Raw genomic sequence first — 14,486 nt, 5'->3', positions numbered from 1 at the left:
GGATCGCCGGTTCAAGTCCCCGTATGGACCAAGAAAGATGCAACAGACGATGAATCAAGGGAATCAAGTCCATACTTCTGAATACGAGGCAAGTGTTAAATCCCAAAGAAATGACCTTTGTCAATTTACAAAATGAGTCTTTATTTGAAAAGATTTTCCTGGGCCACATATTTAGTTACAGTATCACACAGTGGCCACAGGTCTACAACCAGCACAATTAAAGCCCTCTTAAAAGAAGCAGCAACATTAACATAGTAATTTACACTTGACAAAACCATTCATGGGAAAAATGATGCATGAACTAAAAGATTGACTTTTCCACACCGTGTCAATCCTGCAGACGGGTCCCAAACAAGATAGCTAATGTTTCTTCTTTTCCCAGTTCTTCTTTTGTTGGTATTCAATGAACTTCTCCTGAAAAATCCCTTTAGAAAAACAAAACAGGAGGTTGCGTTAATATACAAAGCTACATCACATTGGAACACATCAGCAAAATGCAGCACACATGCACAATGTGGGCGTGAAGTTATCCACACATGGACACTGGACAAGCAGCTACAAAGATATCAGATAGCACCACTGTTATTGTTGGTAATGGTTGATTAAATAGTGTCAAAATGGATATATTTCTTTGTTTAAAATCCCCAGTCTCACCTCTGCCCTGAGGACAGGTACACATGCAAGTATGTTGTGTAGTATGAATGCATCTATGTACTTTTCATGTAGATTTAGTATTAACTGGTGACCTCATGTCCATTTGTACTTAACACCAACATGTGTGCTGTATTTCACTCTTTACAGGTCAGAAATCCTGGATTCAGTTCAAATTTGTGAGTGATCATTGTGTGAGCTGTGACTTGAGAGACTTGACAATGGGTCACAGATACTAGAAAGATACAGTATCTAAACCAATTACAAGTAAAACAAGTGTATCTATATTGTGTAAATTCAAATGGAAAGTCAGATCTTGAAAATATAATTTGACTAAAAATGTGAGTTAATTCATATTTGAGTCCTCACCTTGGTGGGGGCCAGGATGCTGCTTCTCTACCTCTTGAATAAAGAGGTCAAACATCTGAGTCTGGATGAACTTCTTGACAAAGTGGCGAGTGGTCTTTGATTTGATGGCCTTATAGAATTTCCGCTTTTCAAACACCCCCGTTGCTCCAGGACTGCTGTACGTCACATATGAGGCATAATGGCCAACTGTTTTCACAAAGAACGGCAGGAAAGCCTCTGAAACCACCCGGTTCAGCTCCTCCACCGCTGAAAGAAACACAACTGTGTTCAAAGATATTTCTTATACATGACTCAGATAACATTTAAAATTTTCCAAGAATCTATTCATAACTAGTTCAGCTTACGTACTCATCGTTTCCTTTCTGTCCTTTAGTGCCTGTAGTATTTCATTTTGGAGCTTCGGGGGCAGAATAGAGGTCTCATCGCCAATCTGAAAGGTGTCAGTTTTACAACATCACTGACAAACTTATTTTTTTCATTCTCAATTACAAAATCAAACTTCAAAAAAATATTTTCTCACACTTACAGAAACAATGAAAGTCTTCTCTTTATCCTCAGATAAGTCAACCACAAGGAGCTGTGTTGCAAAAAGAAGAAAAGGAAGAGTAAATACCGTTATTGACCTCAAAGCATTTTTACATCATTTACGTCTTTGCACAAGTCGAGTTCCAAAACTATGGTCTGAAAACAAGACTGTCTTCCCAAAAATGTCTGTTTTGATACATATTCAATAATAACTCACATCACTTTGGTCAGTCACCAGATCCAGCAGGCGCTTCTGGACCCCCAGTAGGTAGGGTGTTGGAGCCATCACGACGTCGATCAGGATGTCTGGAACAATGGAGATAAGGGTGTGCTGCCAGGTAAATGGGTAGAGCAGGGCTGCTACGGCATGAATGACTTGTGATAACGTGCTGTAGAGACATTAGAATAACATCAGAAACAACAACAACAACAAAATTTGGTTTCATTCTGAAGAAAGTACATTTCAACAGGATTCATCAATGCTCCCGTCTCTGAATTGTGATTCTAAATTGAGAGTTACAGCTCTTTCCATAGATGTTTAATTGGATTCGGATCAGGACTTACGCACTTGTAAATCTATTATTCAGGCATGTATACATTTAGAACATTATCTACAGTTCTGCAAGATTTACTTAAAGGGAAAACTTGCCTCATGCTGCAAGTAAGCAGCACACCAGACAATGATTGTTCAATCCTATTGAATCTGTATATATATGTACTGCTATGTGAAACTACTGAGTGCAGGTAAACACGGTGAGTGAGTGTGCAGGTTGGTCAGTAGAAAGTACCCCAGTTCTTCAGCAATGAAAACTATCCGTCTCTCCAAGACGGTGGTAGCGAACACCAGTAGCACCTCCTCGTCTGTCAGGAAGCGGAATAGCGTGGCAAAGTTGACATGCTCCAGCCAGGAATCCAACGGCCGAGTCAGCCTGATGATCTAGTGGAGAGTCACCACTGTCACAAATATGTCATCACTGTTACCATCATATCATTGATAAATGACAAATTACACTGATCTTTACTTGATGACTATATGGATTTAGCATTATGAATGATGACAATACAAACCAAAATTGAAAGCAAGTATGCAATGAATATGACATTCACACTTTATTTTGTGATGGCAGATCAATTCCAGATATAGCAATTATTAAAATTTCAGAAACAGATTTCCACTGAAGGGGCCGCTGAAAAAAGTCATTTTCAAAGTAATTTTTATTTACTTACCCATGTCCATTTGCAAAACCATATATAACTGAATTACCATCAAGTGTATAAACAGTTCACTCTGCTGCTGTGAAAAGTGTACTGTGTTTAGGCAAATAACAGAAAATTGCATGAGTGACCTGTTTCATCTTTCTTTTACTCTAAATGGCTCCAGCTCAAGAGTAAATGAAACACAAGTAACTGTTGAGACCCTAATTTAGACCAGAGCAAATTAATTACAGGGTGTGCCTTTAGTGGGAGAATGAGTGTACAAATCTAACCTCAGTCCCATATTCAGGAATGAAGCTTTTGATCTCCACTGTGTTTCCTGGATCAGGGAATGGAGCCTCCCTCAGTTTCTGCATGAATGGATAGATCATGGCCATGGAAATCTGCCGCCGCTTCTCCACTTCATCAAAAATCTGCCCAAACAGAAGCAGACATTCCTTTACTTGAAAACCACCTTTACGTTTTTACCTAATCAAAATTGTAGTAGCCACAAATAGAATTACTTTAGTTATTTAGACTTTCATGAAAAGACATGAATCATTATGACCTCTCACCTTGGAAAACAGGCCGAAGCAAGCCAGGCGGCTGATTATACAGTAAGCTTCAGGTGGACGTGCTCCCTTTCCACCAGGCTGCAGAAAGAAGAGTGGAAAAAGTAATTATTTAGGTATATAGATGAGATTTATAGATGATGTTGGACCACTTCAGCTTCAAACAACAAAGCATGCAGTAATTTATGGCTCCGATATGTTATATGAAAAAAAGAAACTGCACTCTCTTGCTTTTCTCCTCCTATTAAGATGGAGCAGCTTTCCACCATCTGACAACTCTCCGGGAATTGATAATAATGACTCACTGTGTTTGTCATGAGTGAGTGGAAGACCAAATATGAAATGCAACACTTTTATTTTTATAGCCATTTTCAATTTGTTTCAATAATACCCCAAAGATTTGTTTTTGCATTCAAAGATCTTATTTCTCTCAAATTTTGCCCACACAAATTTGTTTATATAACTGCTGGGTAGCATTTCTCCTTTGTCAAGACATTCCATCTCCTGCACAGGTGTGGTATATTAAGATTAAGAAAAATTCATGGTGAACCATTGAGGCTAGATCAATAATTTGCTATCTTCTATCCTTTGTAAAAAAAAAATGGGTGGTTCCCTTTTTTTAATTACTTATTACCGTTTCAAGTTATTTAAGGAATTTCAATTTTTATATCTTTGATAGTCAGCTAAATAACTTGTGGTTCCTCAATCTCCCCAAACTGGAGGAACATCTCCGATTTTGCTGTGTTAGGGTTAGGGTGTCTAGAATGGCTCCAAGACGGCCTCAGTATGATTAGAAAAGGTTTTCTGAAACTAAATATCACAGCTTAAAAATGTTGAATGAGTCTGTAGTATGTGTATGGGCATGAATGTGTAGGGGGTTTACTGACCAGTAACCGCCGACAGTATCCATTTCTTCTGCTGCCATCAATCTCAGTCAGGACAAAGGAGAAAGTCTCACTGAAAACAGACATTGACAGCCCAAAGCAATGACTTTACAGTTTTGTAGACTGAATGTATCCATGAATGTGTCAAAAAACAACAGGGGGTTCTTCTACCTGTGATATTCTGTCAAAGGAGCCCAGTTGATGCCATCTGGGAAGCAAAACAAAGTGATGGCCCTTTGCATCTTCTCCTCCTCCTCCTTCTGAAACCTTGCCATTCCATCTCGCTAACGGTAGACACAAACATACATACACATTGTCCTATCACACTAGATAAACATAAAGGTCTCTTCTGTAACATTGTTGCAAAGCTGGACTGAAAAGCAGCGACTAAAGCAGGTTAAGTAAAAGGCTTTACTTGTTGTCCAGGGACAAAATCAGAGTTCATACATAAAATAGTATGAGTACTGACAGGCACCTAACAATCTGCCAATGAGTTATGGAAACAGGGTCAGTGATTGATCACCTGAGTGACCTGTGCACGTTGACACACGCACACATACACACACCTCTGTAAATAAAATAAAATAATTCTGGGTAGACTTTGGGAAAGAGGGAGTAGATCAGATTTTCAACAATACCACCCGCTCAACAGTCAGATGGTGTTGAGGTTTGTCAATCTCTTTGATTTATCAGGATATGCAAATATCCTGATGATTATGAAGATAATTACAATTGTTTTATTTATCTGTTGGCTATATTTGGCTATATTTATATTTCAATTTTGGAGGGGATTAAAGGTGGTTTTAAGGGATGGAATTGATGCTTTGTAAAATGTGGCACGGACTGTTCTTGCCACCTTGAAACTCACCTTGGGGAATTGGTAGATGATCTGGGGTTCGTAGTTGCCTCCTTCCTTGGACTTCTTTAGGCTGACCACTACTAAGTACTCAAAGAAGTACTGACCAGTGGTATAGCGCTGCTGCCTGGATCTTTTGTCGACCTCTACCGAGTCTGGTGGTTCCACTAGTGCAGACTCTTTCTCTCCTGCACAGACATACAGTATTATGTTTAGAACATGTAAAGATTTTCCAAGCCTCAGCTGAGAATGATTACAAGCTTGTGACCCTGTCTGCTAATGAAAGGGGTGCTCGGTCTGTCAACTAGTCCAACCATATTTTGTTTGTTTCCTCCAGCCTCCAATGAATTGTAAAAAGAACAATAAGCACGCAATAATGTGGACAAACACAAAACACAAAAAATAAAAACACAAAGTGTCATGATTCATAAACTGCTAATCCACTTCCAGTTTCTATTCTTGGTAACTAACCTTGCATACAGGAGGTTTGGAGCAAAGAATTAGGCTTTCAAAAAGTGTACCCATTTGTATGACAGTAGCATTAGCAAGTATTTGAGTGCTTACTAACAACAGATTCTATCCACCTTTAGACTGGTGTCCAGATGTCGATATTCGAGTTAAATTTGTACCTTCCATATCTTGTATCATTATTTCATACATTGACTGCTAGCCATTAAGCATAAACGTTATCTTTTCTAAAGGTAAGGTCATTAAATCTGTCTTCCCTGTCCAGGATGTGTACATTATTGTTGGAGTATGTGTTGTGTTGAGGAGTATCAACAAGCCTGGTTATGACTAATCAGGAGTATCAGTGACCCTGGCTACGACTCCAGAGAGGTTAAAACCTGGGGATCCCCACCAGTCTGCCAGAACCGAAGAAGCCTTTCGGATGAGAGGTGAAACGTATCCATGCCTGTACCAGCCTAAGAATCATCTTTCCTTAGATACCATGACCTGCATGACTGAGAACCTTCACAGACACCATATCTTGTGTTTTCCAAACCCAGCAACACCAGTCCACCAAAAGCCTCACACCCAAACAAGAAAACAACCTGGTGTATGCAACCTGATGCAGTGAGGTGTGCACAGACCTGCGCAAACCATACAACCACTAAACAAACACATGGCTCAACAGTGGAGGGCCAACTCCAAGACTCAGCCGTTCATCTAAATGAAAATAGAGAAGGCATCTTTGAACCCACGTACAATGCTGTTGTTTCATCCCTCCCCAGGTGACTAAAAAAACCATTCAGCATTTAACAAACATCAGAACAGCAGAAAGGAGAACCCCTACGAATGTCATCCACACCTGATCAGAGGGGCTCACTTTCACATCTCATCTTTACTGTGATTAAGAAATGCAGACAAAGCCCATTGGCCCTGTGGGTTGGAAAATCCAATACAACACAGAAAAAGCTGGACATTGGATATTTGAACATTAATTCAGAAAAAAATACATGGATCCTTCAAATCATAGTTGAGGGCAAGACCTACGGCGAATTGATGAAGAACTCTGATGATTTCCTGCCTGGCTGCCATTAGAAACACATGAATCCTTTGTTTAGCTTTTTAATGCGGCACTCATCACCTTTTTTGCGTCTGCGGAAGGAGGACCACATGGCACTGATTCTTTTGAGGGCACCTGCTCCTCTACCGTCATCCTCTGTGGATGACGGTTCCTGTTCCTGTATTCCTGTTTGAGAAACAACAGGAATAATTGCCCCATAATGAAACTTTCACATGATAAAATTATTTTTGCTTCATTTCAAAAAGGAGTATTTCATAAGTACAGGACTGTGCAAGGGTTTTATGGACTTGTAGAAACCTGCTGTACCATGCAGATGCTAACAAAAAAATAATGCCATCAATAGTTTTTTCAACAAAAGGCAACAAACAGCAAAATCTTAACATTGTCTATGTGTTCAAACAAAGTAAATTATCCTACAATTTTACCTGAAATTAAACGTATTTCCGTATTAAACGTGATAGCACTATCTCTGTCAGTCTGAGTGTTGAATTCGCTCTAACAAAATACCATCAAGAACATTGTTAAACCTGGCCAATTTTGTGACCTAAACATTGATGATTGTGTAACGAAGGTTTACAGGGGGTATGGTCATTGTGTAAAACCTGCTTTTGCACTGGTTGGAGAATACTTTATCTTACAAATGTTACATTGGTCTTACAACCCTCATTGGTCCAGGTACTTACTCTGCTTCCAATCTGCATCTGACATAAGCTCACTCCTGGGCTGTGCACCTTAAACAGACACAAATGTCAAATGAATAATCAGTCTTCATTAATGATAAGATATATATATATTATATACATATATATATTATATTTGCAATACCAATTACATTAAGTTTATAGCTGTTTATATATTTTGATCAAGATTTCAAGAAACAGCAGGTGTGTGTGTGTGTGTGTGTGTGTGTGTGTGTGTGTGTGTGTGTGTGTGTGTGTGTGTGTGTGTGTGTGTGTGTGTGTGTGTGTGTGTGTGTGTGTGTGTGTGTGTGCACAGACAGAACTCTTATTTCCTCGTATACTGAGCACTAGTGAAGGAGTTGAGAATTGAGTTGAGATTTTTCAGGCTCATTAAATTTCATTATAAAGTTGGTTGGTTTATTGTTTTTATCTCAATTGCCAAAAAGATCTTTTTATTTTTGTTCCCCTTTCTTAAGTGTGCTGTGCCTAGTAGTGCTGCTGCTGTTCAGCTGGAAAAGGCACATTGTGTTTAACATCCCTGAGGCTCAAAAACATGTTACAACACCATGCTGTCTTTTCTGTAAGAACATTTGTCCTTCATTCTTTCACCTACTCTCAAACACCAAATGCACACACATTTTCAGTTTTACTTTCCATAGAAGCCTTTGAACTTCTTTACATCTTCATATCAGCAGTAATATCCAATGTTTGTGTTCAGCCGATGAGTTAGCTTACTGGGTGTAATTAACTCAAACTATTTCAACATTTCTGTGTCAGCAGCAACATTCCAGTCTGGCTATAATGTCAGCCATGAAGAAATACACCTTTGAAGCAAACAAAACAAATGGCCATACAGAGGACGACTGACAATGCCAAACACATTTACCCTGAAGGGCTATATTGGGTTTAATGAATATTTCCACAGTGATTCTACTGGAGATGCAAAACCAATCATCATCGTTATCATCCCGCAGACTTTCATACAGCCAATTATGTTTTGTAAATACAGCTATTTCTGAGCTATCTTCTGTCTGTTGCTAGTTATCTCTATGTTACTCTGCAAATGCAAGGAAAGTTGATCTGAGGCAACTGGAATTGCTACTCAAGCCCCAAAGACGTTTTGCCTCTCAGCTGAAGGGCTTCTACCAACTGACAGACATCATCTTAAGCCTGCTGCTTGTGCATGCTCACATGCAGGCCAGTTCAGACAGAAACTGCTCAGTCCACACCTGATCTAAAATCGGCGCTCTCTGTATGGCTTAAAACAGCACACTTGTCGCAATCCAAAGCATAACAGAATGATTATAAAGCATTTTGAGCTTGTGTGTTACATAAAGCTAGAGAAAAAACATGTTCTACTGTACAAAGGAAACTAAACAGACCTCGGCTTTGTTTGTGTAAGATGTGTAGGGCCTGACCCTGGCAAAAGCCATGTGGTCCTTTGTTCTGAGAGAACAAACAAGGGCAGTTCTCCCAACATCCTTCACCAAGTTCCTTTTTTATTTTGATAATTTGAATTAGTTGATGTATGTTGGACCTTTGAGGCCTTGATTGATCACCCGCTAAAGGGGTGGTTCCCTGAGGACTTCAATTTTATTAAAGTTATTATTCTATTTTAGATAGCGTAATTGATCACAACCTGCTGCACCTAATGATGGCTAGACAAAATCGACACCCCGCAATCAGGCTTAGTCTTTATCACGACAAGGGTTTGCCAACACAAGCCTATAGGAACAAGATGGAACTGTCTATTGGCCGGCGCTCAGCGGCCCCTGCTTGCGATCGATGCGGTCACGGCTTTTCTCTGTTCTGGCACCTCAGTGGTGGAATGCTCTCCCGACTGATGTCAGGACAGCGGAGTCGCTGCCCATCTTTCGCCGCAGGCTGAAGACCCATCTCTTCAAGAAACACTACCCGGATCCTCCCTCTTAGGACATCACCTACTCTGTCCTAGCTCTTCTGATGCTCTTGTTTTCTAATCTTTCATTTCTAACCTGTCCTTTTTTTTCTCATTCATCATAGTACCTAACTTATTGCACTTCTACTCTAGCTCTAGTTATGCTCTTAGCTGTTGGTTTAGGAAGGAAATGCGCTTACGATTTCTTGTGACCTGAAGTTCTTTTATCTACCTTTGTTGAACACACTTATTGTAAGTCGCTTTGGATAAAAGCGTCTGCTAAATGACCGTAATGTAATGTAATGTAATGTAATGTATTGCATACACCTTTCATGTGAAATGCATTTGAAATGAAGCTGGATTTGATCAGACTAGAGAATACAAGTTGTTTTCAGTATCATGACTGTTTCTTGTTAATTGACAATCACCTGTGATCGATAACTTAGACAAAGCATTATTCTCATCATTGTTGTCATAGTTGCAATCCCTGCGCCTAAAATGCACAGCGAAGCAAGTAAGAAGTGAACACAAAAACTGTCTGCCTTCAGCCGAGAATCTGTAGCTTTGGTAAAGAATATCCTGAAGGAATTTAAGCATATTTCAAAGATGCATCAAGGTGCTGCTGCAGGAACAGTGATGCTAACTGGAAGACCAACACTGAGGCTGTATACAGGAAGCGGATGAGCAGACTCTTTTTTCTGAGGAAGCTGAGATCTGTCAATGTGTGCAGCAAGATGTTGGAAATTTTCAATCAGCCTGTTGTAGCCACTGCACTTTATTATGCTGTTGTCTGCTGGGGAAGCAGCATCGTAGCCAGGGACAGCAGCGACCTAATACACTTATTAGGAAGGCTGGCTATGTAATTGGCTGATACTTTTGGGACTGTGATGGACAAGAGGTCAAGAAACAAACTGTTATCCATCATGGATAACCCTGATCGTCCTCTCCATCACCTACTGGACAGACAGCGGAGCTCCTTCTCTAAGAGACTGATCCGACTTCGCTGTCACAAGGACTGATACAGGAGATCCTTCCTGCCTGCTGCCGTGTCCCATTACAACTCCTCACCAGTGTCTGATAGAGATCACTCTGCCCCATAGTCTTTGTTTGGGTCACGTCCACTTTTTCTGCCCTTTAATCAATATGTGCAGTTTTACTACATTATTTTATTTATTATGACTGTGTTTTTTTTACTACGGTATGTGTTGTGTTGTGTTTTCATTTATTCTAGCGTGTTTTACTGTAATGCTGCTGTGACAGAACAATTTCCCAGTTTGGGATCAATAAAGCAGTGGCGGGCCGTCAGGGCCAGCAAGGCCTTCTCTGCTGGCCTAAACACCATCAGAATATAAATTTAATTTTGATATATTTTTTTCACAAATATGTATTAAATTATTCCCCATAGTCTATTCTCTTCATTTCATAGCTTCCGTCATGGTTGCGCTGCTTCCAGCCTCAGAACAAGAGTCAGAGGGGGCTGGGCTTTATTTGAAGAGGTTTATCCAATCATATGTCAGCCTTAATGTGTTGCCAGGGTCGATGAAATCTGTCCTTGGGCCTTCAGAATCAAGAGTGTGGCCGCCTGTAGCTGAAAGCTGTTTTTTTTTTCAACCCACAATGGCTGAAGGAGGAGAAGAGATCGATTTGGTCGCAGATATAATTAACATAACACCATTTTCAAGATGAACTTTTCAAGAAAAGCTAGACATCGTGAGAAGAGAACTGCCAACCCAAACGCTGGCGATCCAGGCGATCTTAAAGTTGCTTTACACACTCTTAATTGTAAATGCGGATTTATTGATTATAAATGCTTATATTAATTAATAAATATTAATATAACTCTGTTGTACTCGACTATAATAAGGTGATGCAACGCCCGCTATACTGCGTTTCAGTCAAATTGTATAGTTTCTAGAGCCATGGCGTCATAATGATGGTATTAAGAATCAGGTAGGAATCAGGTAGGAATCAGGTAGGAATCAGGTAGGACTGTGTAGGACATAACCAAAGGCCTAGGTGTGAAATGCACGGCCCTCCACTGCAATAAAGTAAATCTATCTATCGATCTATCTAACACAGCAAACAGAGACCTCTGTCACAGTGCAAGACTCACACTGTTAAAGGAAGATCTCTGTATTTGTCTTTGTTGCAATGAAAGGAAGAGAAGAAAAAAGGCGTTTTTCCTGGTTTGTCCCTTGTCCGCCCCTGTGATTCTCCAGTATTGTTGTGCACTTTGGTCTTGTGTCCTGTGTTTTCTACTTATCCTCATCTATGGCTGGGTTTTTAGTTTTGCATAGTCCCAGGTCATCCACACTCGTTTTTGGCTTTGTATTTAGTTTTAGTGCCTCGTCCCTCTGTGTCAAGTCTTTAGTTTTCCCTCATTCTTTGAACATTATTTAGCTCCTGTAACAACATTACCATAAATGAACAATATTTAAGCATATGAAGCATATCTCTGTATTTATCTTTGTTGCTATGGCATTTATGTTGTGCTACCTTATCTTATCCATTGTGACTGATGCCATAACTGTAAAAAAAAAAAAAAAAAGGAATAGAAGAAAAAAGGGTGATGGCAGCTCATTTTTGATTTCATTGTCCTTTCGAAGAGAAATGACAATTGCTTTTATATTAGATGCTCAAATACTCACTACAAATGCATAATAAGTAAATTATGCTGTAGCGCCTTAATTTTAGTTTATTAGTGATTGAAGTGATTGATTACTTCTGCTTGGCAAAAGGATACCAGATACCTGTACTTTAACCCAGACACAAACCCCATTAGGCCAAATATAGACAGAATGAGTCTGTGACTTTGGTTCAAAGGTCACTAAGAGTCTATACCTCATAGAGTCGGCATTCGTTAGTGTTATTTGGCAGTTCAATTACGTCAAGAGGTTTGAGTTTTGTCTCACATAATCCTTCTTTGTCGGACATTTTAGAGACTTTAAAATGAGCCTAATCATTGCAAAACCAAACTTAACAGATCAGGCCACCGGGCATTTGTCAACGGATTGTTGAATCCAAAGAATGTTCAGCTATTATAAGATCAATTTTAGTTGTTTGAGGACAAAACGAAAGTGAATTAAACACTAATCAACACCATGTCTGCATGATCATTCTATCATTACACTTGTTAGCGTGTAGTTCTACCAGGTGAGTCAAACAACATAAAACTGTCGGAGATTGCCGCGAGGTTTCCTCAATATGATCTCACAGAACTCAAAGTCTCGTTCACAACAGCTGTTAAAGACGAACAGCATGGGCTTCACTTTGTCCCATACTCACTCCATCTGCTCTTGGAGTCCGCCAGTTCGGATCCGCATTTGATCCTTCTTGTGACCTCCGCACACATGTCTTCGCTTTGAAATCCAGTAACACACCTTTACCTACGGTGAATGACCGTGAACATTGTTGCACAAACAGCATAATGGAGGTCACTCAAGTTTACTGCACAGGCGCCGTTCACCTGTGCTACGTTCAAGACACACGGGGGAAAACATGGAAATGTCTCAACTTTACCTGCGGCGGCGGGAAGTTGACATCCTGTGTTAATACAAATAAAAATAACGTGATAGAAAGAGACATTACAGACACAGTGGGCATTAGTGAAGCTATTTGGTGTATTTCAACAAGAGGAATTGTCCTGTTATGGGTTGTGGCTACTCACGAACAAGCAGGATTCCCCAGTACAGGTGAACTTGGCAGAAGAGTGGAAGGGGCGGACGTGTCTCAATGGCCAAAGCAAACAGTTGTGGCGATAAGAGGCGTGCATCCCTGGCAGGTTCCCCACTGTGGCGTAAATTATTCTGCACGAATATCGTTTGTTTGGACACTGGCCTGTTGCGATGAGTATAATAATCTTATCCAGTGTTAGGATCTTGTGTTTTGTTTTTCGGAGGTTACTTCCTGTATTATTTTGGCATGCAGTTTCTGTGGTGTTTCACATTACTTCCTGCCCGTGTTCCCTGTCTGTAGTTAGTTACCTGATTGGTTCCCTCTGATTGTCCACGCCTGTTCCACATTGTCAGAAACCCTTTGTGTAATGTATTTAGTCTGCGTCGTCTTTCCCTCTCCTCTTGTCGGTTTGTGCTTGGCTTGTTCTTGTATGTTCCTGGTTCTTGCTTGCGCTCCATGGCTGTTATCTGCACGTCTTCCTAGTCGTTTTTCCTGGTTTGTCCCTTGTCCGCCCCTGTGATTCTCCAGTATTGTTGTGCACTTTGGTCTTGTGTCCTGTGTTTTCTACTTATCCTCATCTATGGCTTGGTTTTTAGTTTTGCATAGTCCCAGGTCATCCACACTCGTTTTTGGCTTTGTATTTAGTTTTAGTGCCTCGTCCCTCTGTGTCAAGTCTTTAGTTTTCCCTCATTCTTTGAACATTATTTAGCTCCTGTAACAACATTACCATAACTGTACAATATTTAAGCATATGAGGCAAGGTTATAAACAGGGTCCATTTTACTAAATTAAGACTATCCGACACCTATCCAGAAGTAGAAGACCAACGTGATAGATGTTTGAATCTAATTGATGTCATTTAAGCGGTATTTTTTTCTGCCTACAGTTGCATCATTTGTTAAGTTTTCAGGAAAATGTTCATGTCGATTTATGATGGAAATACATTTAAAGCCCTGTCCATCGATTGCCGTCTTTCAGATCCCAGGTGGCTCCCATTACACAGCAGGAACATATTGAGGTGTTTACATGAGGCCTCATTTATAGCCGCTGCATGCATATGCCCCATTCTATGCAAATGTTGGGATGTATAACAAAGTAATCTGTCACTCTATATACTGTGTATAGTATAGTAGTGTGTTGGCACCGTAATCCACACTCCATGAAGTGTGTCGTCTCGTGTTCGTTGTAAAGATCTCCAAGGCTCTGTGTACCTGAACACATTTTATCCGAACTGAGGAAGCCTTTTGGATGAATGGAAAAATGTCTTCATTACTGATCCATGTGCGATGTGGTTTGTTTTCCAACATCTCAGCATCTACCCTCGATAAATGAAATTCATTTTCATAGAAAGCTCCTTTCGTGGGAACTAGCCGTAATGGAGAGAAAACTGGTAGATTACAGGAATAAACATTTGATGCAAACAACAATGAACTTACACCCCATAGCATGTATGTACTCAAGGGACAGTGAGTAACACTGACTGCAAAAATTGGTGTGAAATAAAAAATTAAAAAAACAGTAAAGGGGAAGTGCTGCTCATGGAAAAATGTTGGGTATCTTTAAATGCTCTGCATGTGAAGTGCTAATAAACTCTGTGATAAAGCACTATAAAAAATACAGTTGAATTGGTTTAGGTCTACAGCAAGACAAAACTC

At 40.0% G+C, this 14,486-nt stretch overlaps 1 protein-coding gene across 1 annotated transcript; it reads right to left on the bottom strand.

Annotated features, from left to right (window-relative positions):
- Positions 1–115: 115 nt before the first annotated feature.
- dennd2da (DENN/MADD domain containing 2Da) lies at positions 116–12,635 on the bottom strand. The gene is made up of 14 exons (XM_076166164.1): positions 12,442–12,635; positions 7,263–7,310; positions 6,640–6,744; positions 5,064–5,239; positions 4,367–4,479; positions 4,199–4,268; positions 3,315–3,392; positions 3,033–3,173; positions 2,334–2,482; positions 1,763–1,934; positions 1,547–1,597; positions 1,369–1,450; positions 1,021–1,266; positions 116–425 (listed from the first exon to the last, which is right to left on the bottom strand). The coding sequence occupies exons 1-14, from the start codon at positions 12,506–12,508 to the stop codon at positions 361–363; spliced, it is 1,563 nt and encodes a 520-aa protein (XP_076022279.1). The 5' UTR covers positions 12,509–12,635; the 3' UTR covers positions 116–360.
- Between the last annotated feature and the right edge of the window lie 1,851 nt (positions 12,636–14,486).

The sequence above is a fragment of the Genypterus blacodes genome, unplaced genomic scaffold, assembly GCF_046128005.1.
Source record: "Genypterus blacodes isolate CSIRO-AG114 ecotype Tasmania unplaced genomic scaffold, CSIRO-AGI_Gbla_v1 ptg000156l_1, whole genome shotgun sequence".
Taxonomy (NCBI): Eukaryota; Metazoa; Chordata; class Actinopteri; order Ophidiiformes; family Ophidiidae; genus Genypterus; species Genypterus blacodes.
The sequence above is the reverse complement of the archived record's forward strand: the minus strand, read 5'-3'. Positions and strand labels throughout refer to the sequence as shown.